The 24,545-nt window shown below is 45.2% G+C and overlaps 1 protein-coding gene across 12 annotated transcripts in view; it reads left to right on the top strand.

The window, feature by feature from the left end:
* The window catches only part of PTK2 (protein tyrosine kinase 2), a 262,366-nt gene that overhangs the window by 217,620 nt on the left and 20,201 nt on the right, over nucleotides 1–24,545 (top strand). For 10 of the 12 annotated variants that reach the window (XM_061172265.1, XM_061172261.1, XM_061172260.1 and 7 more), the window contains 4 exons: nucleotides 5,173–5,284; nucleotides 11,401–11,487; nucleotides 12,965–13,102; nucleotides 13,815–13,946. In XM_061172265.1, the coding sequence (XP_061028248.1) occupies nucleotides 5,173–5,284; nucleotides 11,401–11,487; nucleotides 12,965–13,102; nucleotides 13,815–13,946 (469 nt within the window). Of the gene's footprint in view, nucleotides 1–4,540; nucleotides 4,627–5,172; nucleotides 5,285–11,400; nucleotides 11,488–12,964; nucleotides 13,103–13,814; nucleotides 13,947–24,545 lie in introns of those variants that run through there. The other 2 variants (XM_061172268.1, XM_061172266.1) reach the window with 2 other exon arrangements.

Below are 24,545 nucleotides of genomic sequence, written 5' to 3'. Positions count from 1 at the left end.
GATTAGTTTTGGGTTGTTTTTTTTTTTTTAATCTGAAAATGAATTGAACTTAATTACACTGGATATAGAACTCTGAGTTGACAGCATTTTTCCTTTTCTGTTTTTTTTTTTTTTCTTTCTTTCAGCACCTTAAAGCTTTCTTTCATTATCTTCTGGCCTCTGTTATTTCTAATGAGAAGTCACTGGCCTTTTAAATTATTACTCTTCTGTATGTAATGTGTCATTTTTTCTGGCTTCTTCCATGATTTTATCTTTGGTTTTCAGCAGTTTGTAACTAGGATGTGCTTGGGTGTGGTTTTTGTTGTATTGATCATATTTGGGCTTCACTGAACCTCTTGAATCTGTAAATGTATGTCCTTGACCATTATTTCTTCAGATATTTTTTCCACTCCATTTTCTCTCTTCTAAAACTCTAGTTCCATGTATGTTAAATCTTTTGATAGTGTCCTTCAGGTTCCAGGGGCTCTGTTCTTTTTCTGTTTTCCCCCAATCTTTTTTCTCTAAGTTCTTCAGATTGGATAATTTTATTGATTTATCTTTAATTTTCCTGACTCTTCTCTCATCTCCATCCCACTGATCATCCAATCCTGTGGAGATTTTATTTCAGATATTTTATTTTTCATTAGGAATTTTCATTTGGCTCTTTTTTATACCTTTTGTTTCTCTGCTGGCATTTCCTATCTTTTCATTAACTATGACCAAATTTTCCTTTATGTCCTTGAATATAATAATAGCTCTTCAGAGTCCTTGCTTGCTAATTACAACTTCTGAGTCACCATTGGAGTCAGCTTCCTTTAGATTTCTTTTCCTCTTGAGAGTGGATTACATTTTAATGTTTATTTGTACATCAAGTGATTTTAGATTATGTCGTGGACATTGTGACTGATAGGTTGCAGAAACTCAGGATTCAGTATTATTCCTCTGAAGAGTGGTTGGTTGGTTTGTGGTTGGTTGGTTGGGTTTAGCAGGCAGCTAACTTGGCAGGTCTCACATTGCAAACTCCCTCCGTTCTGTGAGCTCGAATCCCAATTCAGCTGAGCTCAGCCTCAGCTGGGCTGCCTGGAGCCTGCCCTATATGTGCATAGTACAGGGGTCAGCTAGTGATTCAGGCAGAATTTATACTCAGAATTTGCGGTACCCCTCCCTGGCTCTCTTCTTCCTGGGATTTCCCCCCTCACTTTCCACCAGCTGAGGCGACCCAAATTCAGTCCTCTGGTTCTTCAAACCAGTAAGACTGGGGCTGGCTTTCTGGCTAGTGGCCATTAAATTGGGGACTCACCCAGTGCCGTTCCCTTCCTCCTAGTGGCAGCTCCCTCCAGAGCCTAACTGCTTTGTGCTGTCACAGGGCTGTTTCTTCTGTCCTAGTCCGTAGTTGCTATCTGCAAGAGGATTGGTCAAATAGGAGCTTCTCGAACTTGCCAGAAATACAAAGAGGTCACCATTCTAAAGTAAGATTTTAGTAGAAATCACTTTTTTAAAATAATTTTGAGATGTGTAACACCATAACCAAACAAAAGTGCGTTATTTCCTGCAGTTTGAGATACATAATAAGTAAAGAGAGATGCAGTTTTGTTGTATTCGTGAAGCGAGGTGTTCCGTCTGCTGTGCGTGTTTATAAGAGAAGAAGGAGGGAGGCATGTGCTGCAGCACTGGTCACTGCCCGCTGCAGAGGTGCCGTCCCAGCTTTGTCTCAAGCCTTGTTTTCTGCGAAGATACCAAGGGGGGTTGTTGAAGGGTCAGCTCCATTCCTTTGTGGTGAGGCGATGTTAGGTACTTAGAAGAGATCGTGTTTCAAAGCTGGCATTCCCATGAACTTGCCAAAACAAGCCATTTCCCTCGTGGCTTTTTTTTTCATCCAGTTTGTTGCTGCTCTTTCTCTGGATGTTTTTCAAATTAGCCTAAGTAGCTATGAATCCAGACTGATTTTCTGTCCAAAGCAAATTTTGTGATGTCATCATAAAATTATTATGTTTAAGTGATCAAAGTCCAATCTTTTTTTAAAAAGTTTTTCAAGCATAGAAGAAATGTAGTTTCAAAGAAAAGAATAGTATTACTATAATCATTCTCAGGAAAAATGCTACAGAAATGAAATAGATTTAAAAAAACATGAGGCAGGTAAAAGTACAGAACTAGATAGCATTTACTTAGAAGTCTTACTGGGTTTTTTCACCGACTTTATTTCTCCATCCTAACAGTGGATAGGACAGGCAGTATCGTTCCCGTTTATGAAGGAGGACACAAGTTGAAATGGGCCCCGCTGCCCAGCTCAGTGAAGGTGCTGCTCGTAGCTGGTGCCCTTTCTGCTGGGACAGCGGGAACAGCTGGTCACCCACTCGGACTGATCGCCCCGTCCGCTCTAAATCTTGTCTGTGTTGGAGATTTGCTTCCGAATCTTAGCTTGGTACTGGAAATGAAGACGCTATTAGACCACTTTATTGCTCTCCATGAAAATACCTTAGAAGTAAAATCACGTCTTGCTGCTCCAGAACGGAAATTTAGTGAGACCTCTCCATACCAGCTTGTGGAGCCCAGGAGACCAGGTTTCACAGGGAGTGCCTCAGGCCGAGAAAAGTCGACGCGTGCTTGCAAGTTTTTATGTCCTTTACTGTGAATTGATTACTTTGATGACTTTTTCTCCTAAAGTGAGGGAAGTAGTGATAAAAAATAAAACTAACATTAAGTAAATACTCCTTTCCCCTCTTCCCAATTCTCTTCCTAGATGGGGCTCGTGGATAAACAAAGAATGATTCTTACATGTTCTAACGTTTGTTAAATGAAAAGTCTTATTAGCTCTTATAGTTTCATCTCTTGGTGAGTGTGAGACTTAGAAACCACCATCCCAGGAAGAAGCATGAGGGCTCATTGCCAGTTCACATTAGGCAGCTAAAAGCTTTCAAAACAGAATGTATTGCTACTAAAAATACTTGGACTTTGGGAAAATATGTTTAAATTTGACCCCCTTGACACTCTGCACATTCCAGTTTTTTGCTCTGGGTTCCTCAGCAGCTGTAAGGAGGAAAGTTCAGAACTGTCTCCATGGGCCCTCGCACTCCATCTATGGAAGAGCCTTCCCGTTGTAGAAACAGACACTTCATGAGTTATTTGTATTCTGCACTACTCGGAGCAACAACTCACGTTTTCTCCGAAGCGTTCTGACATGTTGTTCTTTGGAATGACACTGAGGAACTCGCTTCCCGGTTACCCCTGCGTTCCGTGTCCAGTGGTAGCAGGTGATGCAGGGCCGAGAGGGAGGATTCAGACAGTGAATCAGTGGGTCAGAGAACAGGGGACAGTGAGTGTGGGCGAAGGATCAGGGCAGGTGGAGCCCAAGAGCGTCTCCTTACGCAGGGCCTCCCATGACCTATTTGGAGGTGTTTGTGGGGAGCAGTAACCTTCAGGTCAGGGTGGCCCAGTTCACAAAACAGCCCATGTGAAATAAATTGCCTTCGTGAGACCTATTTAAAAGAGAGTTCCATTGCCTTAAAGAACATGTCACGCTTGGCCGCGTCATAGCTTGCCTTTATTTTAATGATTTGAAGAAGTTAGAAATAAGGACAGTTTTTTTTACTTGATTTTTTCCTGATTGTTATGGACTTTTCAGTTGTTTAAAACGACGCAGTTTTTGGAAATTCTGACTCGGAGTCTGTTACTTGTTTTGAGGGCCAGGTGATTGAGAGCAGGGCGCTGAAAAGCTCCTAATCGGGGGCAGCCCTCTCTCAGGCCAGGGGTCTGTCTGAACCCCTGCTCCCAGCGGCCACCCTCCCGGCAGCCTGCACCCGTCCCCTGCAAGGCACGGGGAGGTGGTGACCGGTCTTCGTCACCAGCCAGTGCCTGTTCTCGGCTGATGGCGGCTTCACTCCCCTGTCACTACTCAGGCACACTGTGGTCCAGGGTCTGTGCTAGTTCTGGGCGCGTGGAAGGGGGCAGCTCTCAGCCCAACGCGGGCAAAGGCCAAGCAAACAGGCTGTCGCACGCACTTGACCTGTGAATCGTGGGACCTGGGGCCAGGGTCCCGACGGCACTGGCTCGGCGTGCATCTGGCCAGCCTGGAGGGTGCCACCAGAGCCTGCACCGTTGTTGAAGTGTTGTGCTGTTTTCTCATGATTGTCATGAGTGATGTCATGAGCCATGATTGTCTAGATGGAGTGAGAAGAAAAATGAAATCACATTTTGAGGAGGGGGTTGCTTTTCTCTGAAGTGTTGATGTGGTCATTGAGGGAAGCATTCCCTTTCCTTAAAAAAAAACGAAACAAAACTCGCATCTGTAGTAAGGGCTTGCTGACTCAGGGCAGTTTCGAGATGAATTCTGTGTGTCCTCTGCTGCTGTAAGTTGCATGAGTGCAGCTGCGTGAGAAACAGCCTGCCCTCGCCTCCAGGCAGCAGGAATGTCTCCTGGAAACAGTCGAGCCGGATTCCCAGATTAGAAAGAAAGGCTCTGGGGCCGCTGACCTCACTCTCTCATGAGCTGCTGGCGCTGGGAGGTTCTCTGCTGCCCTCCACCAGGAGGCTGGGACTGGGAAGCCCCAGGACGCGGCGGCGGGGCGGCGGGCGGGCGGGCAGCAGAGGGCGGTGGCCGCTCCCGCGATGGCCCAGAGCCCAGGTGCGGAGCCCTGAGCAGCCCAGCGGGTAAGTAGCCGCGTGACCCGGTGCGGAGTTGCCAGTTTCAAGCCGGCAGGAGTTTCAGAAGTGCTTGTAGATACTGTTGCATTTCCTTCCTCCCTGATGAGGCAAAGTGCCGCTTAAAGTGAAAGTTGATAGGAGGTCGTGAGCCATTTGGGAAGCGTTGGGCCGGATGGCTGTTTGGTCGGTCGCTGTGCTGATGTGGCGACACTGTGAGGGCTGGTCTGTGCCGTGTGGAGCGCTGCTCGGGATTTGCTTAGGGAAACTCTGCTGCTTAAAGGAAGCCGGCGTCTGAACCGTCCATCCTGGCCCCTCTTTGGTTTCCCAGCTCCTCCTCGTGTTGCCCGCTGTCCTTCCCTTACCTGAGGCTGTGCCCCTTGCATCAAGGCTATTCTGGAACCCTTTTGTGAAGTTAGAAACCCGATCCTCTTTCCCTTTCTTTATTGGCCTCCGCCGCCACCCGCAGGGCTCCTCGGGTACGTCAGGGTGGGGTCTGGTGTGTGCGAGCTCCCCCGGTGTCAGCTCCCCTTACATACTCTGTTGTCTCTCTAGCACAATCCTGGAGGAGGAGAAGGTCCAGCAAGAAGAACGGATGAGGATGGAGTCCAGAAGGCAGGTCACAGTGTCCTGGGACTCCGGAGGGTCCGACGAAGCACCACCCAAGGTAGCAAAGGCCCCCACCCCATCTCTGGCATTATGCCTACTAACTTTTGAGGTTTATGCTGTAGGGAGGTTTATGTCTGTGGGGAGAAAACCAAATAGCAGCGGGTTATTCTAAGAGTAATCACTGCAACTTCTGTTCCTTGTTCGCCCCGCCGCATACCACCCCAACGTGCACCCGTTTCCCTAATTTTGCAGCTCTGGGCTGTTTGAAATCATGAGTGATTGGATTAGGCCTGACCTTCCAATCCACCGCCCCCCGCCCCCCGCCCCCATCATCAGACTTAAGTGAGCACGCCCGGCTCGGGGAGGTTTCTCTCTGCTGGCGTCAGGGACCGTCCTGATGATCAGATAGACTAATAACCAAGCCGAGAACGCTTTACGTTTTGCTTTATTTTGAAAGGAGTCAACTTCCACCTGACCCGGTTCCTTTTGGGTTTTGTTTTGTTTTGCTGAGAACCTGGTGCACATTTTCTGCCTTTTTCTCATCTGTGGCCAGTGGCTGGGTTGTCAGCATGGGGAGGTCTGCCAGCAGCATCGCAGCCCTGCCCTCCGGCCTTCCGGCCTTCCGGCCTTCCGCAGGCGGCCAGAGCCTTCCCCTCTTGCTCAGCTGGGCTGGGGCTGGACACAGGTGGCCCTTAAACACTCTCCTCAGGTTAGGGTTCTTTGTTCTCCTTTTGCTTTTGACAGGATGGTATTTTCACACAGTGGCTTACTTGCCATGAATAATCCAGTTCAGATCATTTTCTGGATGGTAAATAGATAATAGACTTTTTTGCAGTTAATGGTTACCTGCTACTTTATATTTGATTAGCTAAAAATATATTAAAGGAACTCTGACAATTCTTTACTTCGTTTTCTTTTTGAAAAATGTTCAGAAATCTGTTAACAAAAAGTGCTATTTAAATATTGTACCCATTTTTTAATCATGATGCCTGAAATCTGTTTTCTCGGCCATTGTTTTAAACTATTACAGTAAATATTATTACACATTGAAAGTGAACACAGGTGACTGACCCAGTTCTTCAGAATTTTAGAGGTGAAGGGTTCTGTAGTCTGGCTTCCTCCACCAGTGGGAAAACTGAGGCCCAGAGAAGGAGGAGGGCCTGTGGTCCGTTCTATCGGTGTTACTCTGAGCTGGTTAGTGCTGAGACCACAACATTTCTCTGTCTCTCCTCGTGTTACAACAACAACGAAGTCCCTAGTTACCCACCTAAAAGCTATGCACCCCAGCATCTGCGGCCTCCACCTTGTATACACGGGTTTGCCTGTTTCCTCACTAACTATTGTGGAAGGGTCCAGCACCGGAGAGTCTTGAAGTTAATTTCTCAGGCCTGGAAACCAAGTGGATCTGTTCACAGGTGGCTCTGATGAGCAGGTGGGTTACCTTCCTGTTCCCAGCCTCACTTTCCTCATCTGTGAAGTGAGGGTACTAGTGTTCCCCACCTCTTAGGGGTGTTCTGAAGACCAAATGAGATAATGCATTCACAGCACTTTTTTTAGTCACAGGAGTGTAAGGAACTCTACATAGTTGGTGATTAGCACAAATGATGCAGCATTCCCCTAAAACTCACAGAATTAACCTTTTCCATCTAAACATGATTACATATCTCAATCTGTATGATTTTTAATAATTTTCATGTGGCTGAGTTTTGAAGGCTATGATATTAAGTTCATGGGCGGAGATGGAGGTGGTTAGGCTTCTTTGTTTACAGAACAAGGGTGAGTTCTGCTTAAATTTTTAAATATCCTCACATTTCTTTCTTTAGGATGTTTTCAACGTGTATATTTTGAAGCTCTTTTCTGTAGTCAGAGATGGTTCTACCCTTCAGAATGAGTCAGCAGACTATACCCCACTGCCTGTTTCTGTTGATGAAGGTTTTATTGCATGAACTGCCCCCTTGGCTTGTGTGTTGTCCATGGCTGGGTACCCCCTACACAGACGGACTTGAGTGGTTCCATTACAGTATGGCTCAAAAAGATTAAAATATTTACTCTTTGGGAATTCCCTGGCGGTCCAGTGGTTAGGACTGCACGCTTTCACTGCTGAGGGTGCAGGTTCAATCCCTGGTCAGGGAACTAAGATCCCGCAAGCTGCACGGCGCGACCAAATAAATAAAATATTTACTCTTTGATCCCTAAATTAAAAGGTTGGCAGCCCCCAGATTTAAAAAAAATTTTTTTTTAATTTATTTATTTATTTATTTATGGCTGCATTGGGTCTTCATTGCTGCGCGCGGGCTTTCTCTAGTTGTGGTGAGTGGGGGCTACTCTTCGTCGCAGTGTACAGGCTTCTCATTGCAGTGGCTTCTCTTGTCGTGGAGCACGGGCTCTAGGCGTGCAGGCTTCAGTAGATGCGGCATGTGGGCTCAGTAGTTGTGGCTCGCGGGCTCTAGAGTGCAGGCTCAGTAGTTGTGGTGCACGGGCTTTGTTGCTCCGTGGCATGTGGGATCCTCCCGGACAAGGGCTCAAACCCGTGTCGCCTGCATTGGCAGGTGGATTCTTGACCACTGTGCCACCAGGGAAGTCCCCAGATTAAAATTTTAATGGGTAGAGGGAATTCCCTGGCAGTCCAGTGGTTAGGACTCAGGTCTTCCATCGCCGAGGGCCCAGGTTCAATCTCTGGTCAGGGAACTGAGACCCCACTAAGATCCCACAAGCCGCGCAATGCGGCCAAAAAAAAAAAAAAAAATTTAATGGGTAGAAGATCACCTACATTAGTATATATATGCAGATGCTGGATGTTTTCATTTCTAATAATGTAAATATTGGTAGATATATTCCAGATAAGCAAAGGCTTGTGGAGGCCTCAGTAATTTCTGAGAATGTAAAGGCGTCCTGAGAATAGCTGCCTCAGCATAGTGTTTCTCAGCCCTGATCAGACCCAGCATTCCATTTATATAAAAAATATTGTATAATGCCCCATTTACTAATCCTAAAATAAAATACATAGGTTATAAAATGACTTAATAATTTCAAGATACCAATACTGCCAAGAGACTGTGAACTATACAAGAGAAATAAAAGTAACTTCTAATAGCATTATGCACACACCTGTATAAAATACTCCGGTATAATTACGCTGGGAGGTGTGGTGGAGGAGCCAGGTGCCCGCACCTGTGTGTGGTAGGCTCGCCCTGGATACAGCAGCTACGCACGCAGACCCTGCAGCCACAGCTGACTGTGGATCTCATTCGTCTTGATGATGTGATTTTCTAGAAGGGTGAAAAATCTTGGTAAAGTTCAAACGAAACCAAGTAAAATTGTCCATCAGTATTCACAGTAGTTGCTCTTCCGGAAAGTTCAGTGTCTGATAAACTATGCAAAATATCATTTGTGTTTGTATGTCAGGCGGAGTTGGTTCTCGGTTCAGACTACAGGGTTCCTTGTTGTTGTTTTACCTGTGTAAGGTGGAGAAAGATCTGAACGTAGCACAGGCCCTGCTGTTCAGCCCCGCTGTCCCTCCCGCCTGCCTGCCACCCTCAGTGCCGGGCCCTGCAGGCAGCAGGAGCGCCCTCTCAGTACCCTAGGCCCCCATCGGGGGCACTGCCATCCAGCTGAGGACCACGAGTGTAGGATGTCTTGGGTTTTCCTTTTTCTTCCTCCTCACTTGGGAGGCTTTCGACAAAAACTCCCCTAGCTCCATAGTTTGCTTCATGAAAATCCAAGTTTCTGTCTTTGAGGAGGAGATGCAATCACCCTGCTAAACCTTGTACTTAGTAGCAGGTGACACGTCTGGATACCTCAGCCCAGCTCAGCTCATTCGATCTTTGTGGCAGCCATGTCCCCACTTCACTGTTGAGGCACAGTGGGCGAGTTGCCCCGGCCCGGCGCTGGCCATTTCCTGGCCTGCCCTCTTGGCCGCCACGCTGAGTCTGTGCTTGTAGAGGAGGAGAACAGAACTGTTAGCAATACATCCGTGCTCTCCACAGCGGGTGGCTAACAAAGTTCCATTTTGTGGTGTTCTTGGTGCAGTCGTTTCATCTTCTGTAAGACATGTTTTCATGTTTTTATCTGTTATCTTTATTTTGAAATGGAACCTTACAAGTGTTACCGTTTGCTACCCATGTGAGTATTTGAGCCACTGGAGGATGTTCTGTGGAGATTTTGCCATTCTTTGATCGTTCCTTTTGTAATTCCCCTTTTATTTGGTGAGTCACAGTGTGCTTGTCATAGAGTAGCAGCACAGCACAGCAGACTCTGGAGGCGGGCAGTTCTGCCATTACCAGCTGTGCAGCCTGTTCGCATCGCCTGACCTCTCTTGAGCCTCTGTTTTATCCTCTGTAAGATGGGGTGATAATACTTCTTTGTAGCATTGCTCTCAGACTTATCAGATTGTACATACAACACCTTGCTCTACACGTAGGACACATTGAGTAAAAGTTTTTATTTTTGCCTGTGTTACTTACCTGCCACCTCCAAAATGTAAGCCAGCAGACACAACTGTCCACCTGTCAGATAGCTGTGAATACTGTCCTAATTCCTGGGTCTGCACCCTCCCATACTTGGACTCCAGGAAGCCTTTGCCATACAACCATTGTAATGCATACATATTAACACACACCTTTAAAACGGCTGTTGCCACTGAAATGTCAGAGTACAGAGATAGTCAAACATTTTTGCCTCTTTTTAACCACTTGTTTAAATGAAACCTTTAAAAATATAAATCTGAAGAGTAGTCCCTAGGGCTTCATGGAACAAAATTGCCACCCTAGCACACAAGCAAAGCCCGTGACTCCCCCTTCATGCCCTTCCCTCTTTCGGGGGGTCTTGGGGATCCGTCCTCACATTTAGTTAAGTTTGGAGTAGACTGCACCTGGGGGCTGAAATGCGACAGGGCTAAAGGGGTGGGGGAGCCTTCCCACCCTCAGAGGCTGAACAGGTCCGCACCGCAGGGCGGGAGCAAGTGCAGGGCTGGCTGCAGTCCTCGTGCTCGGAGGAGAGCGGGGGTATGCTTCTGTGTCGGGAGAGGGAGGGGTGACACGGGAGACCCGGGACAGGAGGCGGCATGCATTCCAGGCAGAGGGGGTGACACTGTTTCGAGACTCAGGCTCACTCAGAACTTAGCCGAAGCGGAGTGTGTGTTCATCCAGGACCACCTGTGTCCACGGGAAAGCGACACGGGCACTGAGGCGTTTTCCTTCCTCCCCTGGGCTCGCTGGGCCCCAAGTCTATTTCCTTCAATTCTGGTCTTTATTCACCTGGAGAGCCCTGAGTTTCCACTTTGTTAAATCCCTCAGGTTTAGGAGACTTTATTGACTTATCTTCCATTTCAGACTAGACCGTTCTTTTTGCTCTGAACTTTAAATTCACGTGTCAAACAATGAGGATTTTAGAGCTGGAAGTGACTTCAGGGTCCCTCCAAGTCAACCCAGTTCTATAGATGAGGAAATAGAATCCGGCTGGTTCACCCACGTGCTCCCAGCCGGTGAGGAGCAGAAAGGAAAGCCTCCAGGTTTGCATTTCCGTGATGCTGAATGGTATTGAGCATCTTCTTATGTGCTTATTGGCCATTGGTATATCTTCTTTGGGTCTACTCAGATCTTTTGCTCACTGTTTACTTAGATTATTTGTCATTTTCTTGTTGAGTTATAAGAGTTCTTTCTCTATTCTGGATATGAATCTTATCAGATAGATGATTTGCAGATACTTTCTTCCATTCATGGGTTGTCTTTTCACTTTCTTGATGTTGTCATTTGCAACACAAAACTTTTAATTTTGATAAAGTCCAGTTTATCTTTTCTTTTGTTGACTGAGCTTTTGGCGTCCTAAGAAACCATGGCCTAACCCAGGGTCCCAAAGATTTACTCCTGTGTTTTCTTCTAAGTGTTTTATCGTTTTAGCTTTCATGTTTAGAAATGTGGTCCATGTTGAGTTAATTTCTATGTATGTTGTGAGGAAGGGGTCCAGCTTCATTTTTCGCATGTGGATATCCTGTTGTCCCAGCATTATTTGTTGAAAAGACTGTTACCGCCATGGAAATGTCTTCACACCCTTTATCATTCTTTCCAACCAAGCTCTTATAGAAAATTATCTTTTTCTATTCTTTTTAATAAAATGCGGATTTACCAAAATAATCAGAATATTTATTCATGTGATGCTCTGTTGATTTGTTCACAGCCCAGCAGACCTGGTTATCCTAGTCCGAGGTCCAGCGAAGGGTTTCATCCCAGCCCACAGCACATGGTACAGACCAATCACTACCAGGTATACCGTTCATTACCGTTATAAGATGTGTTATTTTATTCTTCAGCACATTTGGGGGTGGGGAAGTATATATTGTACATATTTATAAATTAAAACATTCATTTTTTTCATCGAACTAATGAATGATTCTCTCCCAAGCCCCACGTTTCCTTACCTTGTAAATAAGAACAGCTATGGGACATTTCCTGTAGGCCTTTTCAGCTAGAAATGCTCATTTGATCCTTTCACGTCGTTGGTGTCATATAGAAAACTGCCTTAGATCATTTGCAATCTCTTTGTTGTGAAAATTCCTAGAAGTTCTCTGGCAGTGATATATCCCTTCTGACCAAAAATAGCCGCTGATACAGCATTTTATGTTTAGTAGAGTTTTTTATTAAAATATTTTCATTCAAATAAACTGTGAGAACTCCCTGTACATCTTATTTGAAAGTTTAGTAATTACATATTGTCAGTATGGAATTTTGGTATAAATCAATGCCTAGAGACCAAACAATGCATGAAATCTTTGTTGAAGGGAATTTGGAAATGTGGATTTGGCTGTGCTTTATCTCATTTAAAAAGTAGCTGACAACCCTGGCTGCCCAGTACCAGCCTAGTGAGTTAGGGAAACAGATACTGATTCCTTGTCTCTCTTTCTCTTGATTGAGGGAGAACCATGTAAAGAAATTCCTCTCACTTTCCTTCTGCCTTGAAATTTTTCTCCATGTCCAACTAAATGTTTTTCTCTGCCTTCATCATCATTGTTAGACTGTGAAGGCCTGCCTTCTCTCACCATCCACCCTGGTTCACTAGAGGACAAGCATTTGGGGGTTTTGTTTGTTCTTTGCTGGTGGAGTAGTAGTGAGTTGGGCAGGAAAGGGACTTGTAGAGAGATGGCTTAGCCATGTTTATGGCCCATTGCTTTTACATCCGAGGATGGTCTGCTCTCAGCATTGTAATAAGTGTAAAATTCCAAAGTGAAGAATTTCTGGTTTCCTAGTGTCTATTTGCATTAGCTATCTACTGTGGCCATAACAGACGACCTTTCTCGAGGCTGCAGTTGAGAGTCCATTTCCTTGCCTTTACCGGCTTCTAGAGGCACCTGCATTCCTTGGCTCATGGCCCCTTCCTCCACTTCAAAGCCCAAGTATCTCTCTGACTGTTCTTCAGTAGCCACACCCCCTTTCTGTCCCCTTCTGCTTCCCTCTTGCATTTTTAGGGACCCTTATGATCACGTTTGGTCCACTCAGATCGTCCAGGATAATCTCCCCACCTAATGATTCCTAATTTATAATCAAATCTGCACAGTCCCTTTGGCATGTAAGCTGCCATATTCACACAGGTTCCAGGGATTAGGACGTGGACAGCCTTGAGGAGCCGTTATTCTGCTGCCACATTATTCTCTGTAATCTCAGTTACTTCCTTTCACGTGGAAAGCAGAACTGTGCAGAAGTCGTACCATGTCAGACCGTGACCTGGCCGCTTCACTCACCCACAGGTCTCTGGCTACCCTGGCTCACATGGAATCACAGCCATGGCTGGCAGCATCTACCCAGGTCAGGCACCTCTTTTGGACCAAACAGATTCGTGGAATCACAGACCACAGGAGATAGCGATGTGGCAGCCCAACGTGGAGGTAAATTGGATGTTCTTGGGCTTTGCATTGTTAACTGATGAGGCTGTGCCCAAGGTACAGGATTTCTAAACGCTAAGATTTCTCAATTTAGATGCCCTCATTCTCGGATCAGATGCTCTCGGGGTCTGTGAATCTTCTTCGCTAAACGATGGAGAGATGCTACCATCATTAGCCCATTCATTTGAAAAGCAGAGCCCTACATGAGGCCAAGGAACAAACAGCCTCCAGCTCTGCGGACCTTGTTAATTTTTACTAAATTTTCTTGGTAAAACCAAGAACCACTCCTATAATACTAAAAGTCATTTCTTTGAATCCAAGAACAACTGTAGTTGTCTGCTCTTCAAGCTCTTTTCCTTGGAGTACACATGCTTTATACTCCGTAATATGTGTGTGTCGTATTTAATCCTCCTCCCATTATTTTACTTCCAGATTGTTTCCACTTTTTCGCTCTAACTAATGATGCATTCTCTGCCTCGTATCTTGGATTACTTCTTTAGAGTAGGTCCCTGCAAGTGAACAAATGCTTTTAAAGCTGTTTCACACACGTTAACTTGTAACCCTCAGAAAAGTTTTTCCCGCCGGCAGAGTAGAAGAGACCCTACTTCCACCACGCCTGCTATTTTGCTTAATTGTTTGGAAAGACACACAGAAAGAAAAAGTAAGAGCCTCATACACAGCCTTCTGAGAGTGGACCTTTTAACTCGTCCTCCAGGACTCTGCCACACTGGACCTGCGTGGCATCGGGCAGGTGTTGCCGACCCACCTGATGGAGGAGCGGCTGATCCGGCAGCAGCAGGAGATGGAAGAGGATCAGCGCTGGCTGGAGAAGGAGGAGAGGTTTCTGGTAACTGAGTCTCAGAAAAGTCTTCTGCCCCTGAGCCTCTGGAGTCGGCTCTACTGCACATGATCGCAGACTTCCTCTTTTCCAAAGCAGGAGCCTTTGTTTTACGTCTGCTTCCTAAAACTTGCAATAGTGGGTCGTTCGCTTTTCTTGAATTACTTTTTCAAGATAAATTTCTGGGATGTCAGTAGTAGCATTATGGGCTCAGATGTAGAACCGTTTCTGTGGTTTTGTGTTACTGCCACGTTTACACAGAAACAACTCCCACTGAAGTGTCAGCTTGCACATGAGACGTTGCCTCTCGCTACTGCAGGGTACATGGCTAGACAGCCCGGGGGCCCCGGGCTTCCCTTCCTGGGCTCCTCTGGTTCGAGGTCTGAGAGATGCAGACCTCCTGCCACATGCCTCTGGGGTTGCGGGCAGCAAATGTCTTCCTGGGACAACTCTTGTCGACAGCCCCTCAGAAGTCCCTGGGGGTAGAGGAGCGGTGACAGAGTGGTCTGTGTGTGTCACGTGGTCCTCAGCCTCAGGACCCCTCCCCTGTCACCCTGCGCAGCTATTTCAGCCTTCCTGAAGTAGCATGAAGAGGAGAAAGGCTGGACGGACCCAGGACTCGGAGTGCTTCCGCAAAGCCTGTACCTGGCTGGTTCAGAGCTGGTCCCCCACGCTTTGACCATAAACATCCCGAGGCCACCTCTACGTCACCCTCTATGCTGAGGGACCAGACACTGATGAGGGGATACAATGCTGTTCAAGGCATCTCTGGGAGTCCTACAGGCACAGAAACATTAAATCAACAACCAGTGGTTTTACGAGACAGCGGTTCATCACCTGTGATCCTGATTTCACTCTTTATATGGGGCTTTCTTTTTGAAGACTGTAGTTTCAAATTAAACAAAGCAAGCTGCGCACAAGTTTGGTGAGGCGCGTTTTAACCTATCCGGGTGGCCACTGCCCTCACTGCAGGGGGCGTGAGGGCCGTCTTGGCATGAACAGGGACCTGGGAGCAGATCATATTAGGTGGAGGCACTTTCTCACCTTTCTTTTCTCTTTCTTTTAAAACTTAGGCCTGCAGACATCACACACACTCCACACTCAGTTAACTGCCAGAAAGGACTAATGCACACAGCCCCGTCACAGCTTAATGGTTAAGATCGTACAAAATACTTATCACGTGTTGGTCACCATCCTACGTATTTCTCATACAGAAAGTCATTCAGTCTTTATAACCACCCTGTGGGGAAGAGACAGGTCCAAAATATTTTATCCGAAACTCTTGAGGGTTCTATGTGCTACACTATTTTTTTGCTTTAGAAAGTTAATGAAGGGAATCCCCTGGCGGTCCAGTGGTTAGGACTCAGCGCTTTCACTGCCAGGGCCCAGGTTCAGTCCCTGGTCAGGGAACTAAGATCCTGTAAGCCTTGCAGTGCGGCCAAAAAAAACAAAAAAAGAAAGAAAGTTAATGAAATACGAAGCACATGCTGTATATTATATAAGTATTCCAATAGCATACAGAGTTAAGAGCACTAACACTCTTACAGCAAAACACAGGTGTTCACATTACCAGCTGTAAAGACAGCCCTCACATCAGTTCAGGTCAGGTTTTGCCACAAAGTTAGTTTCCTTCAAGCTTAAAAAAACAAACTTACCAGTCTTTTAGTACCTTTTAGATTTTGGAAACGAGGATAAAGGAATGTGAGCCTGTCCTTTATTACCCTCGTTTTAGAGCTGAGGAAATTGCCCGAGACCACCGGGTAGCGTTGGCTGAGCCGGGGCCTTTGGTGCCCGCCACTCTGCCAGCCGTGCTGGGTGCCCGGCTGCACACGGCTCGGCGCTGCCACAGCCTGGTGCTCCTCCGCACGTGCATTTATTGTGACGTATACAGAATGGCACTGGGCGCGCTGAACCGTTCGCTTTTGAACAAAAGTTTCATCATATCAAAATTCTAAATTATTTAAATCAGCATATCTTGAGATTATAAGGCAAGCGGCAAAAATTGGTTATTATTATTTACTAATCTGAGCGAATCTGTTTGGATATTATATCAGTTCCAAGAATACAGCTGCTGTTCCCTAGCCCTACATTTTAACCTTTTGTCCAGATAGCCTACTTTCCCACGTGGATTTGTATTTTAAAAAGACAGTGTTACAAACTCTTCAAACTCGAGTTAGTATACTTGAATACCAGTGTCTGGTGAATGATTGCCCTGAGAGTGGAGGAAGGCCGCGGCTGTGAGCCGCTCTGACAGAGCCCAGCCGGCGGCGAGAAGCAGGAAGGGGGCCTGGGGGTGCTGCTCGGAGTCGGGATGGTGTTGGCGCCCAGGCCCCGAGCTAGATTGGAATTTGCAGGGCAGACAGGCTCAGGAAGTATGCTTATGCCTTGGGAAGAGCTTGCTAGTGGGGAAGGTGATCGGCCCGGACCCAGGCTCCGTCTTCCCAGTGATGTCAAGTACTCTGAATCACAGGCTCCAGATGCTGCCGGCTCACCAGCCGTAGGGGTTGTTCCTTTTAATTGAGGTAATTTACAGACAGTGGACTGCGCAGATCTTAAGCGTACAGTTTGGTGAGTTTTTGATAAATGCATAAGTCCGTATAACCCATTCTCCATACGTAGATCATTTCTGTCACTCCAGATGGCTTCCAAGCCATGTTGAAAATCCACTGATGAAGTCGTATCATGAACTCCCCCGGGCGTCCAGTCAGTGCTGTGTCCTGTGACAGCCTCAATGTACCTGTCTCCTCAGCTTGGAACATTTCCATTTGTTCCTGACCCCTTTTGTTTCTCCCATGTAACTTTATAATTTTCTCTAAGTCCATATCTTCCCTTATTAAATTGCTGCCCATTCATTTAGAGCTTCCCGTCACTGATAATGGTATCTCATTTTCATTGAACTTTTTAGTTGTTATTTCCGTATATGCATATGCAGTTGATTTTTAGGAATTTATCTTGTATGTAACAATATTTATCCCATGAAATCTTTCTGACTGATTTCCTTGGATTTTTTTCTATTCATGCACAGTTATCACTTTTTAAAAAACATTTTCTTTCTTCATTTTCAGTTATGTATCTCATATTGCCCCTGAAGCATCTCTTGCCAACTTTTGTATTAAATAGGTTCTTGCCTGCTTTTATTTTTAAAGATAATGTCCGTAATAGTTTTCTCCATTAAGTATAATGTTGGCTCTCTATTTTAAAAATAACCTTTTTAAAGCTTTTAAAAGGCTTAACGTGATGAATTACGTGAAGCATTTTGCTTGGTTTTATGCTGGACCCGCGTTCCAGAGAGAAGTCCCCACTAAGTCGTGGTTGATGATCCTTTGAAGGTCCTGGTGTCTTTTGTTTGTGATGTCTTATTAGAATTTCCTATCGATCTTCATAAGCAAGAGTGATTTATTATTGTCATTGTTAATGGTTTCAAGATCAAAACAATGTTGATGTCCTCAGTCGAATAATCCCTGCCCCATCTGCGTTGGCCGTTGGTCAGGCAGCCGGTGTAGGTGGGGGGCTGAGAGCAAGCGAGTCGTCAGGACGGGCCCACCCCCGGCGTGAGCAACTGGGTGGGCGAGCCACAGCGCCGCTGCCAGGGGAGGGAAGGTGAGGAGGCGGGGGCAAGTAAATGTAAAGGCCGGGGCGTCGTACATGGCGCCTCTGAGATCCTGTCCCCTCCAGGCTGTGTTTCATGCCACAGCCACGGTGGCATTTCTACACCTCGGGTCTGATCCTGGCCTTCTCTGACTTAAAACCTTCCCATGGCCGCCACAGGATGACCACCCGGGCCCTCCATCCTTCCTGTCCTTGAGACGCAGCCCCTCTAAGTCAGCCCTGGTTGTGACAGAGAGGACAGAGCGCAGGGGAGGCCCAGCATGCAGGGCCGTCAGGGCAGGCTGAGCAGCTGAAGAACATGCCAGGGTGAGGGCACACCGAGTGCAGGAGCCTAGGCGCTGGAGTCAGCTAGGGGAGACTTCAAAATTCTAGTTACCGCGGCCCTACGTAAGTTGTTTAACCTCTCTGTGCTGTGCTTTGTTAGTCTGTAAAATAATTATAATTTCCTCTGTAAAACGTGAGAATGCTTTTCCGTAGGGTTGAGTGGAGGATTAAATATATAACATGTAAACAGTGGAAGGGATAAGGAATACACCATTAACTTTTCCAAGGGCTTTTAATCTCTCATTCAGTTTGTTCTCTGTAGCAGCCAGGAGGGCTGCATTGATGAGAATCTAGAATCCTAGATCGTACACGTCGCCCGGAATACCTGCAGGCAGCTCCCAACCCAAGATGAGTGTAATAGATGGGGTGAGAGATTTTAGCCAGTGTCGAAGGGATTCTGCAAAGGAGCGTCGCTGGTATCACGCAGGAGCTGGACACCCTTTCACTGGATTTATTTGTTATCAGTGAACCTTAATTCATTGTTTTTTTGTGTTTTTTGTTTCCTTTAATTCGTTTTTGCTGTTGTTAGGGCTCCCTTCGGTAGGCTATTTTTAGCAGCTGGCTAACAAGACCCTGGCTGTGTCTAACCACCGTGTTTCCCTGAGGAGGCAGCATCTGTGTGCAGGACATGGAGCCTTTTAGGCCCAGGTGCTTCGCTGTGCAGGTTTCTCAAGCTGTCAGTGAAGGAGGACCCGTTTCTATTTTTTTTTCCTAAACCATTGTAGACCTGATGCTCTAGTAAAATAAAATAAAAAGCAGTTACTAGAAAAAGGAAATTTTTAAAAAGGTATACAAACTTTTATTATGAGCTCCAACAGACCTAAAAATTACTATTTTAGACTACTCTAGAAATTTCTAAAGATGCTTATCCTCTGTTTCTGTCTCATCATGACCTGGTAACAGCAAATCATTCCTGACCCGCCCTGGTCCTCGGACTGTGCTGGGAGCAGCCATGCTGCTCCCTTCCGTGAGGTCAGCTTGTACCCGGGTGGAAGAGTCATGTTCTTACTGGAAAAATTAAAGTTGCTTTGTCCGTAGCGATTCCCAGATATTTTCTAACAGATCAGAATCGATAGCTGTTTATTGAAGCCTCCTGTTTTAGGACTTACATCATTGTGTGAGGTTACTTTTTATCGAGCACTTTGGAGAGTCAAGCATCCCTCAGATGCATCCCTCCATCGGCACACAGACGGCAGGCTCTTGCCCTGGGGCGCACAGCTGTGACCTACAGCGCAGGGTCTTTGTGGTGTCCCCACCCCCTTCTCTGATCTCAGTGCAGCCCGAGTGGTTTCTGAGTTGCCTCTGTGCCTGTGAATCCACGGCTGTGAAAGCTCTCTTGCAAACTGGCCAGAGAGAGCCGGCAGCCTTGACTAGAACCTCAGTCCATTGAGAGGACTTTCTTTCCTATTGGGTGCTGCTTAAAGAGAGAGTAACTGTGTTACTTGTTTATTTTTATTGCCATGCATACAGTCATTTTCTAATGCAGGGCTGTGCTGAAGATAGGATTTTAATTTTAAAATGAGAAAGTTTTGAGTATATAAAGCCTGCTTTGTGTCCTGAGAAAGGAAATGAATGTTTGAGCTGTTTTCCCTCTCGCAGCAGAGCCAGTCAGCAGGAATGAAAGATGAACATCAAGACGGGGTCAGAGAGTCCAAGACGGGGCCTCTGCTCTCAGCCAGGCCACATCCCTCCCTTGTGTCTTCCACAGTCCAGATTTGAAGACAGTGTAGTGCAAGGGGAAAGAACTTTGAGTTGAAAGCCTTAGGTTTGAAGTTTTCTAGAGTGATAGCAACATGGGACTAGAGATCAAGCCTGAATGGTTGGCTACTGTGTCCCCAGAACCGAAAGCAGCACCTTCAGCCCCCATCTGTTGCCTAAGAGGAGGGAATACGCATGCCCACATGGAAAAGAACTGGAGATAACCCACCTGCCCGTTAACAGCAGAACGGATGCAACAAGGGCATGTTGCACAACAGTAAAAAGGAACAAACTACTACACACAACCACAGGGCTGAGTCTTAGACACCGTGTTCACAAAAGATGCCAGACACACAAGAGTGCTTCTTACAGGACCCATTTGTATGAAGTTCAGAAACAGTCATCTGGGCTGGAAGTCAGAGGAGAGGTCCCTTTGGCGAACTGGAGCCTGCGGGTTATCTGCTCTGTGTCTTGATTGGGGTGACATGTTAGGCAGGGATACTGACCTTTACACTTAAGAACTGTGGGCTTTGTTGTATACAAGTTATACCTGAATTTGAAAAAAAGAAAGAAAATGCATACCTGATGGGGAAAATAATCAAATAGGCCCAGACATTCTTTATGTCTGTGATCCGTTTCTGTAAGATTTTAAATAGAAATTGCCTCATTTTTGTCTTTAGTATTACTGTCTTCAGATCCAGAATATTTTATTTTGAAGTATAATTGACTTAGAATATTATATTAGTTTCAGGTGTACAACATAGTGATTCAATATTTTTATATATTACAAAATGATCATCAGTGTAGGTCTAGTTACATCTGTCACCATACAAAGTTATTACAGTATTAGCCAATCCATTCCCCACACTGTACATTACATCTCATTGACCCATTTATTTTATAACTGGAAGTTTGTCCCTCTTAATCTCCCTCACCTATTTCACTCATCCCCCCCACCCCTCCCCTCTGGCAACCACCTATTCTCTGTATCTAATGAGTCCGTTTCTGTTCTGTTGTTCATTTGGTTTTGGGGAGGTTATTTGTTTTTTGTTTTTTTAGATTCTATATATAAGTGAAATCATACAGTATTTGTCTTTCTCCGATTGACTGACTTCACTTTGCATGATACCCTCTATGTTGTTGCAAATGGCAAGATTTCATTCTTTTTTACGGCCAACTAATATTCCATTGTGTGTATATGTACCACATTTCTTTATCCATTCCTCTATAAGTGAGCACTTAGGTTGCTTCCATATCTTGTAAATAATGCTGCAGTGAACGTAGGGGTGCATATATCTTTTCAAAGTAGTTTTTTGGTTTTCTTCAGAAAAATACCCAGAACTGGAATTACTGGATTATATGATAGTTCTATTTTTAACTTTTGAGGAACCTCCATACAGTTCTCCATAGTGGCTGCACCAATTTACATTCCCACGAACAGTGCATGAGGGTTCCCTTTTCTCCACATCCTCACCAACACATTATTTGTTTTGTTGATAATAGCCATTCTGACAGGTGTGAGGTGATAGCTCATTGAGCTTTGATTTGCATTTCCCTGATGATTAGTGATGTTGAGCATTTTTCTATGTGCCGGCTGGTCATCTCCATGTCTTCTTTGGAAAAATGTCTCTTCAGGTCCTCTGATCTTTTTTTGATCAGGTTGTTTGGATTTTTTTTTTTTTAATGTTAAGTTGAATGAGGTCTTCATATATCTTGGATATTAACTTCTTATCATATATATGATTTGCAAATATCTTCTCCCAGTCAGTAGGCGGCCTTTTTGTTTTGTTGACGGTTTCCTTCACTGTGCAAAAACTTTTTAGTTTGAAATAGTCCCATTTGTTTATTTTTGCTTTTGTTTCCCTTGCTTGAGGAGACAGATCCAAAAAAATACTGCTAAGATGATGTCAAAGAGCATACTGCCTGTGTTTTCTTCTGGGGGTTTTATGGTTTCAGGTCTTACATTTAAGTCTTTAAATCCATTCTGAGTTTGTTTTTATATATGGTGTGAGAAGGTAGTCCAGTTAGATTCTTTTGCATATAGCTGCCCAGTGTTCCTAACAGCATTTATTAAAGAGGCTGTCTTTTCAACCATTGTATGTACTTGCCTCCTTTGTCATTGACTAATGGATCATGTAGTTCATTTCTGGACTGTCTATTCTGTTCCACTCATCTATGTGTCTGTTTTTGTGCCAGTACTATACTGTTTTTATAACTAGCTTTGCAGTATAGTCAGTCTGAAGGCAGGGAGTCTGAAGACTGAAGTGAGTCTCTTATAGGCAGCATTTATATGGGTCTTATTTTTCTTCAATCCATTCAACCACTTTGTGTCTTTTGATTGGAGCATTTAGTTCATTTACATGTAAAGTAATTATTGATAGTATGTACTTACTGCCGTTTTGTTCAGTTTTCTGGGTTTTGTAGGGTTTTTTTTTTTTTTTTTGGCCGCATTGGGTCTTCGTTGCTGCGCGTGGGCTTTCTCTAGTTGCAGCGAGTGGGGGCTACTCTTTGTTGCAGTGCGCATGCTTCTCATTGCAATGGCTTCTCTTGTTGCTTATCACGGGCTCTAGGCACACGGGCTTCAGTAGTTGTGGCTCACGGGCTCTAGAGCGCAGGCTCAGTAGTTGTGGTGCACGGGCTTAGGTGCTCCGTGGCATGTGGGATCTTCCCGGACCAGGGCTCGAACCTGTGTCCCCTGCATTGGCAGGCGGATTCTTAACCACTGCGCCACCAGGGAAGCCCTGTAGGGTTTTATTGTTGTTGTTTTTCCTTTCTTCTTTTACTTTCTTCCCTTGTGATTTGATGACTATCTTTAGTGTTATGTTTGGATTCCTTTCTCTTTTGTGCGTGTGTAACTATTACAGATGTTTGGTTTGTAGTTACCCTGAGACGCGTATTTAACAACATGTATGTATGTTGTCATATGCATATATATGATATGTATACATTGGCGTTCTCTTAAGTTTGAACACAGTCTAACAACCCTGCGTTTTTACTCCCCTACCTCCACATTTAATGTTTTTCACATATTTTACATCTTTTTGTTTTCTGTATCCCTTAACTACTCATTGTGGATTAGATTATTTTATTACTTTTGTCTTTTCACCTTCTTACTTGCCTTATAAGTGGTTGATTTACTACCTTTACTGTATGTCTGCCTTTACCAATGGGGTTTGTTTGTTTGTTTGTTTTAATACTTTTTTTTTTTAAGGAAACTTTATTACTTTTATTTATTTATTTTTTTGGCTGCATTGGGTCTTCGTTGTTGCGTGGGCTTTCTCTAGTTGAGGCAAGCAGGGGCTACTCTTCCTTGCAGTGTGCAGGCTCACTGTGGTGGCTTCTCTTGTTGCGGAGCATGGGCTCTAGGCACTCAGGCTTCAGTAGTTGTGACACGTGGGCTCAGTAGTTGTGGCTCATGGGCTCTAGAGCGCAGGCTCAGTAGTTGTGCCACATGGGCTTAGTTGCTCAGTGGGGATCTTCCTGGACCAGGGCTCAAACCCGTGTCCCCTGCGTTGGCAGGCGGATTCTTAACCACTGCACCACCAGGGAATTCCTTTCATAATTTGTATATTTCTAGTTATGGTCTTTTCTTTTTTGATTAGAGAAGTCCCTTTAACATTTCTTGTATAGCCAGTTTGGTGGTGCTGAACTCTTACCTTTTACTTGTCTGTTAAACTCTTTATCTCTCCTTCAAAGCTGAATGATAGCCTTGCTGGGTAGAGTATTCTTGGTTGTAGGTTTTTTCCTTTCATTATTTTGAATGTATGGTTCCACTTCTTCTGGCCTGCAAAGTTTCTGTTGAAAAGTCAACTCATAGTCTTATGGCAGTTCTCTTGTACATAACGAGTTGCTTTTCTCTTACTGGTTTTAAGATTCTCTCTTTATCTTTAGTTTTTGCCATTTTAATTATGTGTCTAGTGTGGACCTCTTTGGGCTCATCTTGTTTGGGCTTCTCTGTACTTCGACTTGGATGTCTCTTTCCCTCCCCATGTTAGGGAAGTTTTCAGCTATGATTTTTTTCAAATAAGGTCTCCACCCCTTTCTCTTTTCTCCTTTTGGGACCCCTATAATTTGAATGTTAGTATGCTTGATGTTGTCCCAGAGGTCTCAAACTATCCTCTTTTTTTTTTTTTCCTTTTTTCTGTTTATCTTGGGTGATTTCCACCATTCTGCCTTCCAGTTCACTGATCCGTTCCCCATTCCTCTGTATCCAGTCTACTGTTGATTCCTTCTAGGGTATTTTTTCAGTTATTGTATTCTTCAGCTCTGTTGGGTTCTTCTTTGTATTTTCTAACTCTTTGTTAAACTCTCACTGTGTTCACCCATTCTTCTCCCAAGTTTGTTGAGCGTCTTTATGATCGTTACCTTGAACTCTTTATTCGGTAGATTGCACATCTCCACTTTGCTTAGTTCTTCTGGGGTTCTGTCTTACTCTTTTATTTGGAATTCCTCTGTCTCCTCATTCTGCCTAATTCTCTGTGTTTATCTCTGTGTATTAGGAAGGGTCAGTTACATTTTTTCAATCTTGGAGAAGTGGCCTTGTGTAAGAGACATCCCATGGAACCCAGCAGCACCCTCCCCTTTGGTCGCCAGAGCTGTATGCTTTTGTCCCATGTGTGGGTTGTGTGGGTCCTTCTGCTGTGGCTGGGCCAGCTACCATGGGCAGCTGGTAGGTGAGGCTGGCCCAGCCCTGTTGGCTGCCTGGCCCTGCCTTGTGCAGTGGCTGCCAGCCTGCTGATAGGAGGGGCTGGATCCTGGGGTGGCTGGTTTGGGTCCCAGAGGGCTAGAGATCTAGAATATTCTGTAAGGGGAAAACAGGAGAATTTAGCTTCACCCAGTAGCAGAAACAGTAATAGAATCTCTCCTTTTTGACAGGCTGTCTTTGGCTAGATTGCTCTTTAGTTCCCAGCGTGACATTTTTATTCAGACAGGCTCTGTCGACTATATGAGGAAAACGCTTAAATATTTCTATTCATG

The sequence above is a fragment of the Eubalaena glacialis genome, chromosome 17 (assembly GCF_028564815.1).
Source record: "Eubalaena glacialis isolate mEubGla1 chromosome 17, mEubGla1.1.hap2.+ XY, whole genome shotgun sequence".
Taxonomy (NCBI): Eukaryota; Metazoa; Chordata; class Mammalia; order Artiodactyla; family Balaenidae; genus Eubalaena; species Eubalaena glacialis.
The sequence above is the reverse complement of the archived record's forward strand: the minus strand, read 5'-3'. Positions and strand labels throughout refer to the sequence as shown.